The following is a 21,752-nucleotide window of genomic DNA, read 5'->3' on the forward strand; positions in this document are numbered from 1 at the left end:
TATATCTACAGTTCTGACCCCAGCACACAGCAGTCAGTCCATCTGTCAGTCAGTATGATATTTTTAATGTGGTGCGGCCAAAGAGAGAAACCATAGTGGGGAACAGTTGTGGCTCAGTGTTTGAATACTTTGGATCTTTGCTACATGTGGACATAGTTTAACAGTCACCCTTGTGCCGAGTCAAAAACCTTTTTTTCAACTACATAAAAAAGGTCCCCTGTTTTACTTCCTGGGCCTCATCCACACATTCCCAGAAAATATATATGTAACGTACTTTGGATGAAAACTAGATTAATGTTGTATTACTGCATACGTTTGTGGGTAATGGGAGTATTTCCAAGAGGCATTTACTTAAAGTCAGTCAGGACTAGGGAAAGGGTAGAAAAAACACTTTACACAAGGGTATGTGTCTCATAAAAAGGTGCAATCTGTAACAGTCGAAAGTGCTCTCCCTGCTTTGTAATGGTATCAGTTTGTTCCCCATTTATATGTAACTGGAATTTTGAAAAACTAAATCCTTAAAAAGGTGCACATATAAAACAAATCAGTTAATAACTGTACTTTGTAAGTGTGATAAAGTATAGTTTCTGTATTTTGTCAGTAAAACGTACTGTTATACTAAACTTGAAAAATGACAATTTACAGATTACACCTTGTGGAGTTGAGAATTATTTAAAGCAGCAATAGATAACATAATACTGTCTCAAAGAGAAGGAAAAATAAGAATTCCAGTGACATCCAGTTTTTTTTCCCCACCAGAGACCTGCACATCAAAGACCGTGGTGCAAATATTGTAAAAATAAATACATAAATACATACATGGGTAATCCATCCTTACATACATACACATATTGTATCATAAAATAAGAGAATTATAAGATAATTATAAAATTCATATGTACAAATGCATAGTCCATATGCGTCCACGAAGAGGCCAAGCAATGAAGTTCCTCTTTTCATTTAGGGTTTGTTTGGTGTATGTTTTTTCCATGTGGGTATATGCAATGTGGGTTAAAGTTTGTGTGCAGTGGTGTGCATGGCACTACAAGAACACAGGGGTTACACACCAGATCGCACTGTGCTGTTTCCTCTTGTCTCACCTCTAGAGTCAGTGGGTTATTAGTGGGCAAAGTTCACAGGTCAAAAGTTGAGAGGTACGTGGCCAGGCGTGTCTGGTGTGCGTGTCCGAAAGAGCTGTGTGAGTGCGAAAACGGACGAGATGAGCACAGTGCAGCGTTTGGCTAGAAGCCTGACCCCTTCACTCTCCCCCTGACCCTGTCCAGATCCAGTGAGGCCCACACTTTTACCCCCAACCCCGACACCCGTTCCAGCTGTCTCAACAGCCCCAACAAACTCTCGGTACAGACTCACTATCTCCTTCAGCTTGTCCATGGCCTCCTGGCTGTCATCGTCCTCATCCCCGTGGACCAGACTTGCATTATGGCAGATTTCACAACCAGGGCAGGGATTTGTTCGTAGGCAGGCTGCAGACAACTGAACCAGGGCACTGAAGCTGTTAGATAAAGAGCGTAGGGCTTCATCAGGAGCCCAGCCTACACGTGTGGCCCGCTGACACCCAGTTGCCAATCGGCGAGCCTCTGCCTGGAGAAGACTTCTTTCGGCCTCTGTCATGGCGGCGGTGCTTGTCCCAGTACAATTTGGGTCCGGTCCTGGGGTAGTATTGCCTTCAGTTCCATTGTGATTTAGGTCAGGCCCCACTTTCATACCTGTGATATCCTGTTTTGAGTCTTGACATGATTTTTGTTGAGTTTGCTCAAGTGATCCCCTTTCTAAGACCAGCATAAGTTGGTCTATATCTTGACGTAGGGAGACAAAACCTCCCTTAAGCCCACCATAGTTCCTGTTGCTAAGCGTACGAAGAGGACCACCAAATGAGTGTGTGGGTGAAACCGGACGTGAAACCACGGGACTGAGTTCAGAGGATGCAGTGGAGAAAGTAGAAAGTGGACGGGGGTTGTCCCTCAGCAGTGACAGAATATTGGGCTTTGGAGAAGGAGAAGGTGTTGTAGGAGAAGAGACAGGTGCAGGTCGGGCAGGTTTGGGGCGTGTGCGGCGGGAGAACTCATAAATGGTGAGCTCCTCATCAAAGCTTATGCCATCCTCAGTGTCTCCACTGAAACAGTTGGCGTAAACAGTGCGGCAGCCACAAGCCTCCCGGTGCTCTTGTGGAGGAGTAGTGTCAGCGAGTGAGGAGGTTGGTGAGTCACCTCCAATTTGCATGCTGGACACACCTCCCAACCCCACTGCTGAATGGGTCCGCGACTGAGGCTGCTCCGATGAAACACTGCCACTGTGTGCACTATTCTCTTTAAAAGTCAGATTAGGGTGGGAGCCATTTGTCCCATTGCCCTTTTTGATATGTGATGTCACATCCTGGGCTTCTTTGATGGTGGCTATGACCACCTCAGCTCCATCCTCTAAAATGTTCTCTTTCCCTCCTGATTTTAAGATCACAGTCTCTTTTTCCTTAACAGGGGTTTTGTTAAAGTCTGATAGACCACTGGCTACAGACAAGCCAGAGCCAAATCCAGATGTGTCTCCATTGATGGAGCTAGTGGAGGGATAGTCCAGAGTTCCCAAAATCTCCTGGGAACGTGTCATGTACCAAGGCAGAGCCTGGATCTTCCCTCTCAGGGCAGAAGCTGGCAGTCTACCTCCCAGGCTGGAGGAGCTGGTCCTCAGGTCCAATCCTGATCCAGATCTTCCAGGCTCTCTGCTTTCAAGGCCCCCAACACCTTTGGAGTTGGTTGAAGTGAGGGAGGTGGTAAGGGTGAGAGGAGCATCTGCATTTTTGGGTGACAGGCTTTCATGACTCAGAGAGACCCTCCTGGATCCTGACTGGACGCTGCCATTGCGGCTGCTCCAAGGGTGGATTTCATTTGGCGTACTGATACCATCCTTGAAGATCCCTTTGCTTGGATCACTTGGGGAGGTAGGAGAGCTAGCAGGTAGTGATAAGGGGTGTAAATTGGTGGGAGAAGTGGGTTTGGGGGGTACTGGAGGGGGAATGGCTAACTTTGTACCTGAATTAGAGAGAGGGATAAGTGGTAGGTTTGGTGGCTTTCTTGTGGGTAGAGCAGTCCCATTGCTTTTTCTCTCAACTCTAGGAGTTTCCTTTTCATCAGGAATGTATGCTTTGTCATTAGAAACAACATGTGCTCCATTCTCATGCGTCAGATCTTTATTCTTTTTTGGGCTGTTTTCTTGCTTCTTCGTCTTTTCCTCAGTTTGTGGGGTTGTAATGGGTAGCGGTTGCTTGCTGCACCGCACTGCTCTGATCAGGGGTGATGAGAGAGGCAGTCCACCTGTCCCATATGTGACAGACTTGAACTCCATGGTGTCTGGCTCCATTTCCAGAAGTTCAGAGGAAAGACGTCCAGAGGCATCCCCATTGCAGTGGGCATAAGATCTTCCATGCTGGGGGGATTTGGGGGGAATGATCTTAGGTTTGGGAGGCAGTTGAGGCTTAGGTGCTAATAACGGTTTGACCTTAACTTGAGGTTTCTGAGATGGCTCTGGTAAACTGGTCTGTTGGTTGGTAAGTTGATTTGTGGGGCCTTTAAGCGTCTCCACTTCTCTTTTGATTTTAGAGGATTTGGCTTTATTGGCAAGGGGGGAGGATAGGTCTTTCCCCAGGACAGCTGAAGGACCATTCCAGCCTTCACTTAACCGATTAGCATTCCGCCGGTCAGCAAGCTCAGCGTCTGTGAGAGAGAAACAAATCAAAAGGGAAAAGACAGAAAGAGAAAGGCATCAGCGGATTTACACAAATTTAGTGTCTCAGTGTTGTCACACGTTACCATCACATAAATAAAACCAAACATATCACCACTGACAAGGAACTTTACAAAAACGTGGTAAGGACAAATTGTCTTATTCATCTGCAAAGTCATAACAAATGTGTTGTAAACAAACCTGATAGATCAGGAACTGGAGGAGTAAATCTCTCCTGTGCATCAAAAAACTCATCTTCAGACTCTGAGGCAGTGCCTTTGACCAAAAGAGCTGGTTTGGGATTGGGTGAAGGTGTTAGAAATAGACCCTCTTCGTCCTTGGAGAGGCGCTGCTCAGCCTGTTCTGCTTTGTCCACAGGAATTGAACTAGTCCTCACTGGGACTTTGGGAGGGACCTTTTTCTTTCTTCTAATGGGTGATCTTTGAAAGGGTATGCTGTCAATCATTCTCAAATCCCTTGAACTGGGTATCTTAGAAATGCGTCGGAGTCCCCCCACTACTGGCTCTTCTTCCTCATCATCGTCATCATCATCGTCACTAGTAGCCTCAGGAGGGCTAGGGAGGAAATCAGCCTTGGAGAGCTCAGCAAAGCAAAGGCAAGAGTTATCATTGCCACGGTAATTGAGGTTGGTGGGTCGCAAGGGCCCTTGGTGGCGTTTGGGCTCCAGGAGGTAGGGGTGATGAACATCCAAGCCTGGTAGATCCTCGCTTGTGCATGGTCCACGGAGCGCATCCAGACGAGATGGGGCTTTGGCTGCGGCACTGCTCTCCTCCAGGGCAGCACTCAAGGAGCCACTGGACAAGCTGGAGAAGCTGCTGGTGACCCGTGGGTCCGTGTGGTACCAGGTACTCTCCAGGTTCATTTCTTCATCCATAATACTAAATTTACGAAGACCACTTCCTGTTGCTCCTCCTTCCTCTTCACCCTCATTTTCTGTACCTTCTGTTGTCACTATTATCTTCACTTCCTGTTTGCCTTTGTGCTCCTCTTTCTCTTTCCTTTCCTCCTCTCTCCTCTTCTCTTCCTCTGCTCTCCTCCTTTCTTCCCAGTCCTGGCTTGCTGGGTCTGGGCGTTTGCAATTCTGAGAATCCATTGGGTCATCCTCATCTGTTGAGTCGTCTGAGTCACTGCAGCAGCGAGACACATAACCTAATAACAATAATACAGAAACAAGAGGTTAATAAATTTGTATAGCAGGATATGATTTAAAATATGATAATATTGACTGACTGGCTTTTCTAACAGTACCCATTCTGGCTGGTGAGATACATCAGTATGTGATGTGAAAAATATCTATCAAATGGCCAAAGCCAGAAAGTCATTATTTTAAGTGAAACAGTTTTTGCTCACTTGATAGGGATTCATAGCACACGCCCTCTATTACGGCGAACCTCCCACACACACCTTCTTCAGCAGGAATCCGGTGTACCCTCACTTTTGGGCGCCCCAGACGGAAGACATTGACACTTGGATCCACAAGGAGTTTGCAGTAGCCTCCCAGCAGACACCCTAAGTCTTTGGCTGCCAGAGAGTCCATCAGTAAGGCAAATGGCTGCAAGGGGGGGGGGGGGGGCATTGCAGAAGATATGGTAAAGTGATTAAGGCCAAAGTGTAAAGGAGAAAAGGCAATGGAGGGGGAAAAGAGGGAGAGAGAGTCACCTTTGAGTCCAGTGAATTAGCTTTATATGGCTACCACACACCCCCTTAGGCTGTATGCTGTTTGTGTATTGGAGGAGAAATACTTGACCTATATTTACTCAAGCATGAGCTTTGGTGTGAATATGGTGTGGCGAGTGAATATCCTTTTTTTAAAATCTGTGTCAGTGTATGGAGCCTACGTGTTTATGAATAATATAGTGTAGTATGTCAATGTCTTCCTTACCTTCATGTCGTGCAGTGAGATGCGCAGTACGCTGACTTTTTCCGACTCAGAGAGCAGCTCCACTCGGCTGATGCTGCTGAACTCAACCAGTGTAGAGATCATATTGAGCTTGTGGTTGATGACCTGACTCATCCCATATTTGGCTCCCACCAGCAGGCTGACCAACACCTCCCTGTCCTGAAGCTGAGTGTGAATAAGAGCGACTAGAGTTACATAATGAAACAAAATGAGCAGAAAAGGGGAGGGATGCAAATGTGTTTCGATATGGAAGATATGTCGAGCATTTTGAATGGTGACATGTAATAGATGCAAGACTGAATTCTGAAGTTGTTACATATTTCATTCCTTCACAAACAGACCCACCAGGGGATATCAGGCTCTTAGCCCTTACCATCATCGTAGCTGTGTAGGAACGTCCCCCATATGAAATGAGTTCTCCCAGCTGAGTGAGGTAGGCCAACCGAGCCTGACTTGAAGAGATGACCTAAAACAGAGTAATAGACAAAGAAGAAGAGAGAAGAATATGAGTGAGGCGGACAGCAAGGAGATAGAATTAAAAGAAAACCAGGGGGATGTTATGGTTGACTCACTGAACAAAACTATTTTTGTATTTTGCCAGCAACATTACCTAAGCCCCAGACCTACTATTCCTTTTTAATTATCCTCCCACCCAAAATCTCTCTTCCTCCCAACCTGCTCCCAACACTTAACTACCACTTTAAACCTCAGGAAGAACACTGTAAGTGTCAACTAAAAAGTACCCCGAAGCCTGTCACCATCTATCCCTTCACGTCTCCCAATGTGTTCACCCACTCATCCATCAGTCTGTATCTACCTTCTGGCGTGGCTCTAGCAGAGCCTGGATCTTTTTGAGGTGGTAGCTGATGGCTTTCCTCAGGTCCTTTTCCCTCATGTTGCTCAGCAGTGTGGGAGAGATGAAGCTGTCCATGCCAAACTCCCTCCTGTCATCACCACACACACACACACACACACACACACACACACACACACACACACACACACACACACACACACACACACACACAGAGGAATGAAAATCACACCCATAATGAAGAACTCAACGCCTCAAAAAATTGAAAGTGAAACTGAACTATGGTACCCCACATGCACAAATCGCTTGATTGAGTTTCTTAGTAAATATTGGTACAGCATTTGAAAAAGCAAATGTAGACTTGTAGGACAGGTAAGAAACATGCGGTGTGACATAGCTAACGATAGCCTCATAGCAAACACTGGATTAAAATAAAATACAGACTTTACCGAAAAATAAAAATAAAAAGTAAACTGAGATTTGTTGAGTTTTGTGCAGTAGAAATATCAGCTGATATTTTTTTTCCTCACAGCTGCCACAAGATGTTACTAAGCAGTAACATCTGTAACCGTGACTGCATCCTCAGTCTAATTCGAGGTGAAAAAAGCCTGCGCCTGTGAAACACAGAGTATTTATGACTGCAATGAGTTATATAATCATATTAATCTATGAGTCAGTGAAGTGGTCTTTTGGGAAATAGATCTGCGCCTACGTGTGTGCATTTATAGCTTTCAAGTGTGAAAGAGAGAGACAGAGAAAGACAGAAAGAGGGAAAATTGAAAAACCCAAAAGACACTTTTGATCCACACGCTGGAAATAGGGCAAATATGCAAACCCTTGTGCACCCATGCAAAGCATTTATCACATTAATCACATTAATAGATTAGGCATTTAGAGTGCACTCTTATCCCAACAAATGACAAGGATTGCAGTAACAAAACAAGATCTAAACCTGAGATAAAAAATCTATAATGAGTAGTGCCAGAGTCAAGATCGTAGTGTCCCTCTGCTGTGACTCTGAAGAGACATGCACACATACACATATGACTCACGTAATACTCTTGATAGAGGCCCTGGTCTGTCCACAACTATCTAGCCTCTCGTGCATGTGCAGGGCAGCCAAGCGGAGTGCAGTGTTACACTTCATCTCTACTGCAAAACGCTCGAGCAGCACGTCCCCAACACTCTGGAAACACAGACATTACAAATGCACATGTACATTACAGTAAACATACCAATGTACAACTGAAAAGCATCATATTTTTTATATTGACATGTTTGATATACCAGCATACACTTCAAGTCAGACATTGCAAAATGAAACAGCTCGTGAGCATCTTTCAAAGTAAACTAGCACTGGGACACCCTAAGTGTGTCTCATACAGCAAAAGCAAATGCTGCATGAGGCAAAGACTCCTCTAGAACAATAAATCAACATGACATAAGTAGCACTCCCAATGCTTTATTGTGCAAAACAAATTATGCAAAGACAAACTATGGCTTTGAGGCTTTTCATCCAGGATTGAAATATAGTCTCAAAGTTGAGCTACATGACAGCACGTACCTAACTGTATGCAGGAGTTTTTTGTAACTCAAAAAGGCCACAGTAATAGACTGTTATATTGTTCAACTTCAAACATCTTCTCAACTTTGATTCTGGCTCTATTTTTGTAATGTTTTATATCAGGTTTAGAGCACAAGTGTAAATACCGGATATACAGCTTCATTTGGCAAGTGGGTACAGAACTGTTTTTTGTTTTTAATTGAACATTTAGACTTGGTTTCCACATGTAAGAAAGGAGAAATTTGTCTTCTGAATGACATTGAACAACACAAAGTCTCTAAAATGGACAGAAAAGGAGACGGATAGAACGGTGTACTGTAGATGAGAGAATTAGCTTCTCTGACCTGTAAAAAGAGGTACTCAAAGGTGGAGGGGTCATCCTGCAGCAGGTCCATGGGGTCTCTCGGGACGAAACACACCCTGAACAAACATCTGTAGTCATGGGAGTCTTTTTTCTGCACCACCTGGTGAAGACAAAAAAAACAGAGGTAAATTCAAATGAAATGAAAAGCCATCCACAACTACAGCATGTTTGTGTGTGGATTTGTGCATCCATTGTTTCCATTACCTTCTGTATGAACTCATCTTCGTGCAGCAGCAGCAGTTTAGTGATGCTGTACTGTTGCTCTAGCACCAGGGCAAAGTACTCAATGGCCCGGATGGACAGTTTATCCTTCAGAGTCAGCACAATGTCCTGGAATGGTGAAAAACCAACAGTTCAGACCCTCTTAGACAAACATGCTTCATCCCTGTCTGCTGATGGCAGATGGTCAGATATGATCCCCCCCCTCTCAGTTTCCCTTTGGCTGAAAATACAAACTGAAATGCAAAACCTGTTAATTAATAATAATTATGTGCTCTTGAAGACGGCAGAAGACATGGACCTACTGGGGGTGAGCTACTGACCCAATTATCCACCTTCTATCTCATTATGATGTTTGTATACAGAAAACCTCTCAGTCTGAAAACGCCCAACTGGACTTAGAAATTATATCTAGAGCTACTCACAAAATACAGCTCTGCCTTTTAAACAAAGACGTGCTTCATGGTTTTGAAATCACAGCACACTCTTCTCCTCACTTTTAAATGTTTCATAACTTCCTCCTTCACAAGGAAAATGTATTTGTAGTATTCCACCATTAAGAACAGCTACAACTGCAACAGCCTACCCATATTCTAACACCCTTAGGGCAATCACAGCATAACTTGTGGTGGGCTTACTTAAAAAATACACCCACTTGTTTCCACGAAACAAGATCTACTGTTTCACAACTAGATCTACTGTTTGGTCTCATAATGTTGATGAGAAACTGAAGGGGGCCGATGAACTTTCTTCGGAGGACACTAATTTAGGCAGCGCGTAACACAATTTAACTATCTATATATATTCTTTAAATCTTTATGTTGTGTCTAATTGTTGCTTATTGCTATAGTTACAGTATGATAGGTACATTCGGCTCATTCAGCTTGGTATATAATGAATTATGAATAGGAAGTTGCCTCCCATTGGCTTCCATAGGGCGCACTGGTATTGACAAACATGTCAGCCGCCCAAGAATGATGCTGCCACCACTTGGGCCAGTAACGAGATGCATCGTCCAATTACCCATCTGCCATTCAAGTTTCATGAAAGGTGATCCAGTAGTGTAGCAGTTATATGGCCATTTAAAGGGTCACATTTTGACCTTCCATTTTCAGTACACACACAGTGCATAACATTCTTATAACAAGTCGGTAAAATTGCCTCTTCTTACATTCAATAACTAAAACCTGTTTAATACACACCTTGACGGTGGTGCTGTTGTCAAACTTGAAGGCCTTGGTCTGCCCGTTCTCTAAATAGACTTTCAGGACATTGGGCAGAAAGAGAAGAGAGTTTCCCTGATGGAGAGAAGTGAGAAATATCATTGTGGTTAGACAGGAATCAATTTCAAACTTGGGAAGATCAATTAGGAAAAGGGAGAATGACCTGAGTGTGCCCGTTGACCACCACCTCCTCTGCAAAGCGCACTTTAACTGGATTATTCCTCAGACGAGCTCTCTTCTCTGCCGACATGATGGAGGACTTGGGATTCTGCAACACAAAGACACGCGGCAGCGCCATTATGCGAGGACTGAGACGCACACTTGTCAAGCTCAAACAAGTGCAATGACACATGGTTAAACGGTCGACACGCACATATTTACATTTGCACATCGCGATCTGAAAGCAATGTGAAGGCAGTTAATCCTCTGAGAAGACACGGGTTTGCAGTCACATGCTTAGAAAGAACCAGAACTTATGTTTTACAGTAAAGAAGGATGGTGTAAAGACTCTTTGTGAATGCGAGAGTGTTTGAGTTGATGGGAGGTCATCAATGTCTTGTCTGTACTCACTGTCATGTGCCGCAGGATAGTGACAGTGATACAATCCTCCAAGTCCCTGGGCGGAGAAACAATACATACATACATACATACACACACACACACACACACAGAAACATATGGTCACACACACATGCACACGAGAGAGATCATTATCTTTCTGTCCAGCTGTCAAGTAAGCACTTTCTCCTCTGACCTTTGCCCTTAACTTGTTAAGCCTTTTCTCTTAAAAACACACACACATTCACGCATGAATTATCCACACACACTCTCAGAAGTGCACTCCAGCAAGCAACTATGACAGTGCATTTAATCACTGGATGGACCAGACACACTGGTAGTATGACACTGGTCCCAGTGAATGAACTGACTTCTCATTATCCACAAACGATAGATAGATAGATAGATAGATAGATAGATAGATAGATAGATAGATAGATAGATAGATAGATAGATATTCTCACCTTAAGAGGTCCTCCACCTGCTCAGCGCTCAAGTCCTCCAGCACTGTATCATTAATCTGCAGTACCTGGTCCCCTGGGTACAGTATCCCATCTGCAGGACTCCCTACATGTAGGCACACACACACACACACACACACACACACACACAAACACACACACACACACACACAAGCACACAATGAAAAGAGTGAGCACTTGCATGAAACAAAAAAACAGCTGCTCACATGGGCTTGCACTTTCAGTTCAAAGAAAGAGAGACGCACACACACACACACACACACACACTCACACACAATGACACATATGGTTATTCGACATGGCTGACTCAACAGTGTTCAGTTGATCTTTCCAGGATGTGAGGGGTTACAGTTATTCTGGGTCTCATCCAGCTCGGCTCGGCTCTGCTTTCTCTAGTTATTTATACTCATTTGTCTTCAGGCAAGAGAGCACGGCTGAGGCATAGCAGTTTTAGCTTACTCTAACACACACACACACACACACACACACACACACTTGAACATACTAAGTGTATGTGTAAACACATATTTACACCCACCCCGACAAAGCCCTGTCTGTCCCTGATTTTTGACCCACTGATGGCATCCCACACTGCTTTGCGGGCTTACACACACACACACACACACACACACACACACACACACACACACACACACACACACACGCACAGGGAACACTTGCACACATTCCCTCTCTCTTTCATGCCAGCTTGGCCAATATCCTGATCTGTGCGGTTTTTCAAGTCCCCTCCCTTCCTCCTCTTTCTTTTTCTCTCCTTCTTCCTCTTTCACCACTTTTTTCTCACATTCACAGGGCCTGTCCTCGCTGTCTCCTCCCACACCCATAGGTGTCAACTCCCCCCCTACTGGTCTCCCTGCTAGCATCTTCTCTGTCTATTAAATCTTGTTTTCTGTTATCACTTTGCAGCAGATAGCTATTATAGAGCTGGTGGCAGGGCAGGACAATTTATCAGCTTATCTTACAGGATAGACATAAAAGTAATGGATCAATCTCTCTCTCTCTCTCTCTCTCTCTTTTTTTTTCTCTCTCGCCTATCAAAGTTGCCTAAATGGAGAGCGATTTAATTTATAAAGGATGAGCAGGTTGCTCTGTTGTTTCTGTGGCTTTTCTGGCACTGTGCCCTGCAGTTGGAATTCCAGGGGAGAGTCAATCAATGGCCAGTGTGTGTTAGTGTGTGTGTGTGTGTGTGTGTGTGTGAGTGTGTGTTTGTGTTTGTGCACTGTAGCATAAAGCAGGTGGCCATTTGGAGAGGAAGCAGGAAAACAAATTGCAGTTATCCACCGAGACAAACATGCCCATGTACCTGCGGCGATGTCCCTGACCAGCAGGGGTGCATTTGTGGTGAGGATGAAGCCATGTCCAGTGCTGCTGTCCAGGACCGGGTCCCTGGTGATCTGCAGCGTCAGCTTGGCCTGGAAGTTCTGATTGGACAGACTGTTGGAGCGCTGCGACCTCCCATCGCCTAGTAACCGCTCTCTGAGGAGGTCAAACAGGGTAACAGGTTAACTTTGGAGACGATAACACTGTCGTCATCAAGAGATAAATTCAGGCTAATCAAGGGGTACGCTGTCAACTTTCATCACTTTGTACAGAAAATCTTTTACAAATCATTGCCTTCTTTAATTGGCAATGGCTGACTATTCGAACAATAGTCTTTGTGGCTGCAAAGTCAGCTTTTCCCATTAATCAAATTGGCACTACCAGCCGTAACAGTGATGCTGGTATTGTTTTTACTGTGTGTGGCATCAGGGCGAATTGTGTTCCTGGAGACAACTACTGTAGTAGGAACTGCCACAGAGGCACTTTTGAGTTCTTGTTCAAGTGTTCATATTTCTGTTTTCATCGTGATAACACCACAAACGGGCAAGATGCAGTCATGAACCTTAGTGGCGTCTAGATAAGATCAAAATGAAGTTTGTAGGTGTGGTCTGAGCAAGTAAGGTGTGATCCCACTGGAAGATCTCTAGTTTTATATTTTTCTAGTTTTTTCATTTTTGCTTTAAATGTGACTCAACTGATTAATCAATTACCAAAATAGTTGCAAATTAATTTGTCTGTTGACTAATCAACTAATCCAATAATCTTATCAGTTCTAAAACCCTTATGATCATAAAACAGCCGTGCTAGTGGCTCTGTGATGCTGTACTTTGTTACAACAGTATCATGCTCACAACTACAATGTTAACATGCTGATGTGTAGCAGGTAAACTGTTTACTTTGTTCATCATCTGAGTTTAGCATGCTAACATTTGATAATTAACACTTAACACAAATTACAGCTGAGACTGATGGGAGTGTAATTAGTTTTACCGGTAGGACCTCAGGATGATGTTGTAACAAACATTAAAAGATCACCAAAGCTACTGCAATTCCTCCTTCAGGGACTTTCACATAATATCTGACCAAGTAGCCAGGAGGTCACATTCATATAAACTGCTATACATCATCAGCCTAAGTACACCCTGGGAATACACAGTATCTGTATATGTTATGTTTAAATCAGTGACATCCTTTCCTTCAGCCTGCTGTCCTGGTCAGCTGGTGACATGGTGACACTTTGTCCCAAGAATGACAAACAGGGAGCTCACTGGGCTTTCTCTACACGGCCTCCATTGCAGAGACGAGAAAGACTTTGTGGACAACAAGGGAATGGAGGGCTCTTGAAAGCATATTTGTGGTCAACTGTGGGGTGTGTTTGTGTAAGAGAGAGGGACAGTCAGGTTTTGAATATGTACTCAACTATGTGTTATGCGTCTGAGTGTGTGGGTGTGGGGGGGGGGGGGGGGGGGGGGGGGGGGGGGATATGGCGTGAATGTTCATGACAGCTTAAGAAATCAACTTTTTACTTTCTTACATTTTCTTCTGAATTTGTCAATAGCAGTATATTTTCTCAGCTATAAAACACACCATCTGTACAGCTACTCTCTTTTAAATCTTAAATGATATATATACCACACCTCCCACACTTCTTCTTCTCCACTACAGAATCTGGCAGCAGATCTAGAAGTGGAGGGAGCTGTTTTCTCCACTCTCCAAACTCGATTGTTTGGTTGTTTACTATATAAGTCGTTTTAGTTGTTGCCGCAGTGGTTTATGTGGTGCCAACATTTTCTTCTGCATACTCAGTTGTTTTTCCATCAAAACCTACTCCATTTTCAGATGCGAAAGTTGGAGCAATCTCACAGGGGGTATTGATCATTCAAATGTATTACTTTTACAAACATTTGGATTGGCTTTTTCCCCCTGAGCTCTGACCCTTGTTCATGCTGTACCTGCTAAGCGACTCTCGGGTACGTCGTATTATTGTTCCCACCACCTGCTGCACCCGGCTGGTTCTCCGAGCTGGAGACCTGCTCCTACATCGCTCCTTCTCCTCCATTTATCTAAAGAGACAAAAAGAGAAAAGCTTATGAGCTACAGACATAATTCCAACAAGCTGAACACAGAGAGAAAGGGAGACGTGGAGAGAAGATGAAAGGATTTGGAGACAGAAAATAAGTTAGAAACTGCTTAGAATTAAGCTCTGTCTTGTTGGACTATGCATTCAGCACAAGCATTGGGCTTCAGCTAAATTTGCATTTCATCTGCTCTGTTTTGGTATTCAGAGCATGTAGCGTGCCTTGAATACGATGAATAATCAGATATGTGAACAGAACAAGGAAGGCTGAATGAGGAAAAGAGAGGGGTGTGGGAGTGTAGTCAGCATGAAACAACAACACGTCACACACACATTTGCTGAAATGACCTGATTCTCAACAACTGCACCATCACACAATAACAGGATTCACAAAGAGTTCAACGTAAATATGCTACAATCTGCATGTTCACTACAAATCTGCAGCTGCGCACTTTCTTCTGCCCTTTACACAGGGGGCTATCGGGACATAATGAAGGATGGAGGGCTCGGTCAAACCCCAGGGAGGCAAAGCTGGTCAGCATTGAATCCTTACCAAACCTCAAGACGTACGATTCCCCTCAACTGTGTTTTGTTTCTGTCAGCCAATCAATACGCTGGCTTTGAGCTTGAAGAGCCTCTCATAATTCCTTGACAGGGTGCTGCATTATTCATGTTCATGTTTCTTTTGTGCTTTGTGTAACAGCAACAAATATTTTGGAGGGCAGGGACTTGTTGTGGAATCAGATTTCAATGTGTTTTTGATTATTTAGAGTAAGTAGCTGTTTCATTTGTTTGGCATCATGGTGATGAGACATTGTTTTTCCACTTTCTAATGATGTACTTCTTCTTCTCTTCATATCTGTGTTGGACTCTTTCACCCCGTGAGGCAGAGAAAAGCGAGGGAAACTTTGGCAGGGACGCGAAAGAGTAGCGGCCCAGACCTGATCAATACAGCTAATGATGACGAATGTGCCCCTGAACCCTAATGATCCGTACCTTGGCCTCAGCAGACAGCTGCAGAGAGCTTAGTTTGATCGGCTCTCTGAAATAATGCAGGTAACTTTTGCAAGCCAAGACTTTTGTTAAGATCTTAAAGGAGCGCAACAACTTTCTGGCCATCTGCCACATTTGTATGAGGCATTTTAAGACAAGACTTTGTGGAGTGAGAAGGAAGATAAAGCCATAACATCGCAATTGCCTCATTGTACTTTGAGTTAGGGTTAACGGGAAGACAATACACCCTGTATTGCAATCAATAGAGTACTTCAAGCAGTTTAGGTCATTTTCATGAGATATAATACTAAATTAATTTATCTTTACTTTAAACAATCATCTACAACAGATTTCAGCTCGTCTCTGCCAGCGATGACTTGTCTGCCTCAGTATTAGTAAAGCATGGACTGTAGGTCTGTCCTTAAAGAGGATTAGAGACCCTCGTTCTGCACGGGCCCACACTGATCAGGGTGTCACTTTAGCACCTCCCGCTGATCGGGATTGAGGCAGATTGACGTGGATGAGAAGGGATGAGCGAGGCTAGGTAGCTGACAGCTGCACATAGCAACTATTGACACAACGTTCAATCACTGAGAGAAGCATCATATAGCTCATGAAAGATGTTCGGACTGCTAATAGAGACTTCCTTGCATTGTGTTGAATGTGCAGCATGTTTGCAGGTGTATGGATGTGCATGTGTGTGCTGTAGTGTTGCAGTCAGTGCTGAGTCAGGTGACAGTTTTTGCTGTCATTCTCCTTCTTTCTCTCTTCTGTCTTTTATTTCCCCCCCCTCTCTCTCTTTCTCTCACCCTCACTGTCCTTGCCGAGTCAGGTAGTCATCTCCGATGACAGTCTCTCTGGGCAGCAGCAGCCAGCCATTTCTTATATACATGCACATCTTTAGCACTTGATCCAAGGGTTTGCTATCCTCGCTCACACAATAACAGCCCACCTTTGTGACGTTACCAAAGCAGATATTAGTGTGAATTAGTGTATATGTATCAACCCTTGAAATGCACATCTTAACAATGAAATATTCTAAAAGAATAAGGTAGGGCTACTTCACATTAATTACATGTGGTAGGCCTCTGGAAAAGGCAGAGAAGGATTTGACATAGGCCTATATACTGTCCTCAAGAAACCTGCACAATCTTGTCCACATATTTTGAGAAAGAAGCACAATTCAACTGAAGACTGTGAGAGTGTGACTCACCGTGATGTGGCTTGTCTCTTCAGGACTCCAGAACACAAATACCCTCTCGCCCTCTGAGACATCAGCTCTGCTGCCCCTCCAGGATTGGCTGAAAAGAGGTGGAGGGGGGTCCTCGTGATCATCAGGGCCAATCCCAATTTGGTGCGGCCACCTGTGCAGAGCAGAGCATCACTCTCAGGGAGACCTGTCAAAACCCATAAACAAGATGCATAACCACATGATGAGTTAATTTTTATAATTAGAGCGTGATTAAGTCAGATCAGCTGTATCTGCCTTGATTTTTTAACCTGTTTACAAGTAACAGAACTATATTCCAGTTGTTGATGTTTTCAGAGCGAACACGCAAGTATGTCAAGTAAGGCAGATGTGAGTCCAAACCAGCTATGTGGTTGTGGTTTTCCAAGAGGCCCCTCCTCTGGTCCCCAAGGCTCTCTCTCTCTCTCTCTCTCTCTCTGTCTCTCTCTGCCGCTCCCTCTCTCTACTCCTCGGCAGCCTCAAAGGCACATGGCGATGTGGAGACGAGGCACTCCATCTCCGTCTGGTTGTCTGAATTAAAATTTCATACCGCCCAGTTCAGTTAACAGTTCTTACTGGGTGCACTCTAAAAGCAAAGAGGACGGCTTGTGAATCCTGATGTGGTGGAAATAGAAAAGCTGCAGGCAGAGACAGATCTTTGCCAAGGATAAAATAGGACTTTCAAGCTGCTTTCAAGTCTTTCATATGAACATCAGGGCAGATATGGCTGAAACCTTAGCCGGCCTCTGGTTCGGGGAGAAAAACACACTTGGGAAAAGCTTTGTTGTGGAAAGCCTGGCTGTTAAATTGGGAGAGACACTGAATAAACATTCTTGATCTTGTCCAAGGAAACCACACCATGTTGTACTTAAATGTTGATCTGCGAAGTAAACTCTCACTCCCTGGGGCTTTCATCTACAAGAGGGAGCAGGAATCAAGGAATTGATAGTCTCGTCTGTGCAGCTCTTCCATCAGGCCCTGTGTCCCACACACAGAGCTCTTTCACAAGGCCGATGTGTCCCAGTGAAAAGCCAGCAGAAGACCTAGACCCACACAGACTGCAGGGCACATGAATAATGCATGTAGCTAATGCAGCTAGCCTCCGACCGCCTCCTTCTACCTCTTTGCCAACACGGGCAACGAGAAGAGCGGAGAAGAAGAGAGACACACAGGAAAGACGTATGGGGGTTGTAGAGGTGAGGAAGGGGGGAGAGGGGAGGGGACTCTGAGGGGCTGAGAAAAGGGGAAGGGATACAGAAAAGAGAATTGGTCTAGGCATAGAAAAGAGAGAAAGGACAGGATATTGCAGGGGGGGAGTAGAGGGGGAGAATTTTAAAGAGGGCAGAGGCAAAGAAACGGGGAAATAAAGCTGCAGGAGAAGAAAAGAAAGAACAAAAGTATCTACAGTGAGACATAAAGGAGTCTGTCCACAAGAAGCAGTGGAAACAAGTCTGATCAATGCAGCGCTTCTCCACCAACCGAAAGCAAACAAGGTCAGGCAACAGACATTGATGTATTGTTAAAGAACTAAAACAGCAGACCTGTAGCATTGGGACATTTCTAATGCTGTTTTATACTTTCCCACCACTATAAGGTGGCTTAAATGAAGACTTCGTTCCCTCTTTCTAATGATGTAACAGCGCTTTCAAATCCAAAGTAAAACTTGTGCGTCTGCGAGCTGGCGATGAGTTTGCTCCTAATCTGGTTCTGAATCAATAGTAATCGTGAATCCTGTCCTCCGCTGTCCTTAAGTCCCCAAGCTGCCCACAAACACAGCTCATCGGCAGACCTTTCACTCTTTCTCCCTTCTCTCCTCCTTTTACCTTCTCACCCCTCCGCCACTCTTCACATGAAGAATAAATGTACGAAGTGCTGTTAGTCAATGGAGGCTGTCTGTATCTCTCTGTGTCGATGTCTGTGTCTCATTTATCTGAGACAATGTCCGCCCTTCTCTGCTCATTTGCCCACACAATGTCTCTCTGTCTCGGTCAGTCAGTTATTCAATCCCGTCGCCTGGTATGAGCACACATGCAGTTCATACGGTAGGTCAGACCAACTTAGACAGGGTCTGCGGAAGTTGCATTGGGACATGAAGTGTGAGAAAAAATGCCCAGATACAGCTGCTGCTCTGCTAAATGACACAATAAGAGCTCATGGATATGACAATCTGACTGACAGGATGAATTTATCAGAAATAACTTAAATTCTTATCAATCAGCTCCCCCGCTGTAATAAATTATGACTGGACTCAGCAATTGGACACACTGTGGTTTCAAACACTCAAGCACACACCACATGCATGCACGTACACACAACACACAACGCACAGGGCTTAATATGATAAGTGAGTGTTACACAATCGGTAAACAGATTCCAGCAGAAGCCTTGCTTGCTGACTGAACGACAGCTTTTATTTAAGAAGGGCCAGTTGGCTGTTATTGACAACGTGCTCTCAATCTGTCACACACACACACACACACACACACACACAGAAACACACACACCCCCTCCAGCCGAATATGACACACCGGATACAGCTGCACCACATGGGGCGCTGGGTAGAAGCAGCAGGGGTTGGTTCAGCAACTCAACAATTCATTTTGACTCACAGTTGCTGGCAACAAAGTTTGAAACAGAGCTCAGCGAACACTCCAACAGCAGCACACGTGGCACAAAATACTGTGTGTGTGTGTGTGTGTGTGTGTGTGTGAATATCTGGATGATTTGAGGTGTGAGATTTATGTGGGGCAGCTGGATTGCTTAAATTGTGAGGAACAACAAGTAAAGCCGACAATAAATACTCCAAAGATTCATGAAATACAGACGATATGCTCTGCTTTGAATTCTGGGGTTGATTCTTATTGGAAGTTTACATAAAGGTCAATAAACCTTTAATTGAACAGGCTTTGGGAGAAAAATATCTATATTACGATTCCCATCAGAAGTTTGAGACATAAGAATGTTAAGGGAAGTTTCAAGAGCCAATTCAAATACATTTACACTCATCAGAGAATATGCTACAAATATTTTTTGCATTTCATGATCTTATTACAGTTATTGTGAAACGTCATGGTCACAAGCAGCTTCTACAATAATCAATACATTGGAATTTTGGATAGGAAGCTAAGAAGATCTCACCACTTACATGTTTTGAACAAATTAAGTTAGACTGAAAATTCAGTAAGTAGCGTTTCTCATCCTTTACGAAAGGTATTTTCTGTCCATGACAACTGTGAGACAAATAGAACTAAAGACATTTCAGGTAAAGACAGACATCAGACAGCATATTCACCATAGAGGATGTGCTATATTACTGAGGATTACACTCATTACATGCATGCTCTCCAGAGGACAAAGTCTAATAACTTTATTGGGACCCTGACTTTTCCTCTCGTGCCACCAGAACGTCAAAACTTATCCAGTAAAGTATCTTAAAATCTACCATATAGATAGGCACAGGCAGCTAGCACAGCTGTAGACTGTAGGGACGTTGTAAACAAGCCAGGCTTTATATACTGTCTGTATGGTTATATGTAGCCTACTTGTCCCTGTTATAATAACACATTTAAATAAAATCATCTTGCACTGAAGTTCACCAAAGGAATAATAGAAAAACAAACACTATTACAGTCAACTGTCAAACAGTTGGTTGCTTCACTGCTGCTTGTTGTGTTTTTGCTGGTTAATTGTCTGTCCTCCAGACATAATCACATCTCCCTTTACTTCATTCAGCCTGTCAGCTCATTCCATTAGCATTATGAAGACAGGGCTCTCTGTGTGCCGCTCATTTCATTTCCCCTTTCATCTGCGACCTGGCGAGGCTTGAGTTCCCCAGTGCACTATTAAATAATGGGTCTTTTGAAGATTAATAGTGTGCTGCATTGTGTTACAGATCTCTATCGGTGGTTCTGATGGTTCCGGAGAGAGACAGACAGCGAGACAGAAGGCGAGAGGAAGATCTTTGGATGTTAGAGGATGAGAGATGTTGCAAGTCTGGAAAACTGTCTGCATCTCTTCTTCTCTTGCTGTCTGAGCCAATTTCCTTCAATTCAGTGATCCTTCAAAAACGGCACAATAGAGTTCTTATCATTAAATAAAAGTAATATGAGGGCAGCCAGTGAGTCAGCAGCTATAGTCCTCTAGGCTTTGGAATAATACTTACATATAGCCACGGTATGACTTTAATATTTCATATCACAAAGCAGAATAAAGGGGAATACACTTGGTAGAGCTGATTATTAACTTATAGGCTTTATGATTGTTTTAGTCTTTTCATACTCCTAATGTTTCACTATATGTTCATAAATAGAGTTGGCCTACATTATGGCGCCACTGCCAGTCAAGTGTGCCATCACCATGGAGCTGTCACATTAATGAGGTCATGTCTAATTTTTCCTCTGTAGGAGCAATACTGATACAGTTTGAAGGAAAAATACACATTTACAGTATATTCATCTGTACTATACATCAAGCCATCCATCCATCAATATATCAATCCATCCACCCACTACCGTTATCATACACCAATGCAACCCCTGACCCATGAAATAATTGAATTCCTTGACAAAGCAACACCAATATTGATTGATCAACAGCTTCCAGTGGCCAGCGGCAGTAACAAAATGAATCACATTTCTGCAACAGCTTCAATTATCGATCGATCTAATGATCAGTTGGTTCATGGATTGGGCTGCAGCAGCAAACACCAGCCCAGCTACACAGTGTGCCCTGGAGACATGAAGCCAAGACTAAAGACGAAGAGAGGGGGAGAGGATGGCTGGCTGGCTGGCTTCAATATAAGTGGGACAGAGGAGCAGTCAGTGGGGCAGTTCGAGGCTAATGCAGCTAGGCATCAAGGCTCTCCTGATGTGCAAGTTCTGCCCGTTGTGTTTTCTCCTCGGGCAGACTGACCTCGGAGTAGCAACTCCCATCACATGTTGTAGCATACATCCCTGAGTCATAGCACAGGGCCTGCAGGAGTGGCAGAGCACAGCCAAACACTCTCAGTGACCACAAGAGTGAAAGGAAAACACTCAGCATCCACAGCTAGGCTGCTCACGAGGGACAAAATGGCATTCATTCATTAAGTGTACATCTCCGTCTGTGTGCGTGCGTGTGTGTGTGTGTGTGTGTGTGTGTGTGTGTGTGTGTGTGTGTGTGTGTGTGTGTGTGTGTGTGTTTAGATGCAAATGATGCTGTTAAAAAAGACACGCAATGATTCACTTAAGTGATG

The 21,752-nt window shown here is 44.1% G+C and overlaps 1 protein-coding gene and 1 long non-coding RNA gene across 2 annotated transcripts; one reads left to right on the forward strand and one right to left on the reverse strand.

Moving 5' to 3' along the window:
• Positions 1–929: 929 nt before the first annotated feature.
• frmpd1b (FERM and PDZ domain containing 1b) lies at positions 930–14,280 on the reverse strand. Its single transcript, XM_076103834.1, has 15 exons — positions 14,174–14,280; positions 12,205–12,377; positions 10,863–10,965; positions 10,411–10,456; positions 10,004–10,108; positions 9,820–9,915; positions 8,603–8,728; positions 8,379–8,498; positions 7,523–7,656; positions 6,474–6,600; positions 6,030–6,122; positions 5,639–5,821; positions 5,107–5,308; positions 3,937–4,905; positions 930–3,725 (listed from the first exon to the last, which is right to left on the reverse strand). The coding sequence occupies exons 1-15, from the start codon at positions 14,278–14,280 to the stop codon at positions 1,141–1,143; spliced, it is 5,169 nt and encodes a 1,722-aa protein (XP_075959949.1). The 3' UTR covers positions 930–1,140.
• LOC142963128 (uncharacterized) lies at positions 13,711–20,744 on the forward strand. The gene is made up of 4 exons (XR_012957386.1): positions 13,711–14,864; positions 15,002–15,069; positions 15,189–15,354; positions 20,412–20,744. It is a non-coding gene; the product is annotated as an uncharacterized LOC142963128 (long non-coding RNA).
• The last annotated feature ends 1,008 nt before the right edge of the window (positions 20,745–21,752 follow it).

The sequence above is a fragment of the Anarhichas minor genome, unplaced genomic scaffold (assembly GCF_050575085.1).
Source record: "Anarhichas minor isolate MPS153535 unplaced genomic scaffold, ASM5057508v1 ptg000028l, whole genome shotgun sequence".
In the NCBI taxonomy this organism is placed as follows: domain Eukaryota; kingdom Metazoa; phylum Chordata; class Actinopteri; order Perciformes; family Anarhichadidae; genus Anarhichas; species Anarhichas minor.

Bases quoted from the DNA above. Each gene is read 5' to 3' on its own strand.
- frmpd1b (XM_076103834.1), bottom strand. From the start codon at position 14,280: ATGGAGGAGAAGGAGCGATGTAGGAGCAGGTCTCCAGCTCGGAGAACC. The intron at 10,109-10,410 runs GTGAGTACAGAC...TTTGTGTTGCAG, and splicing joins CTATCCTGCGGCACATGACA to AATCCCAAGTCCTCCATCAT. The intron at 6,123-6,473 runs GTAGATACAGAC...ACTCTGTTTTAG, and splicing joins TGCTAGAGCCACGCCAGAAG to GTCATCTCTTCAAGTCAGGC.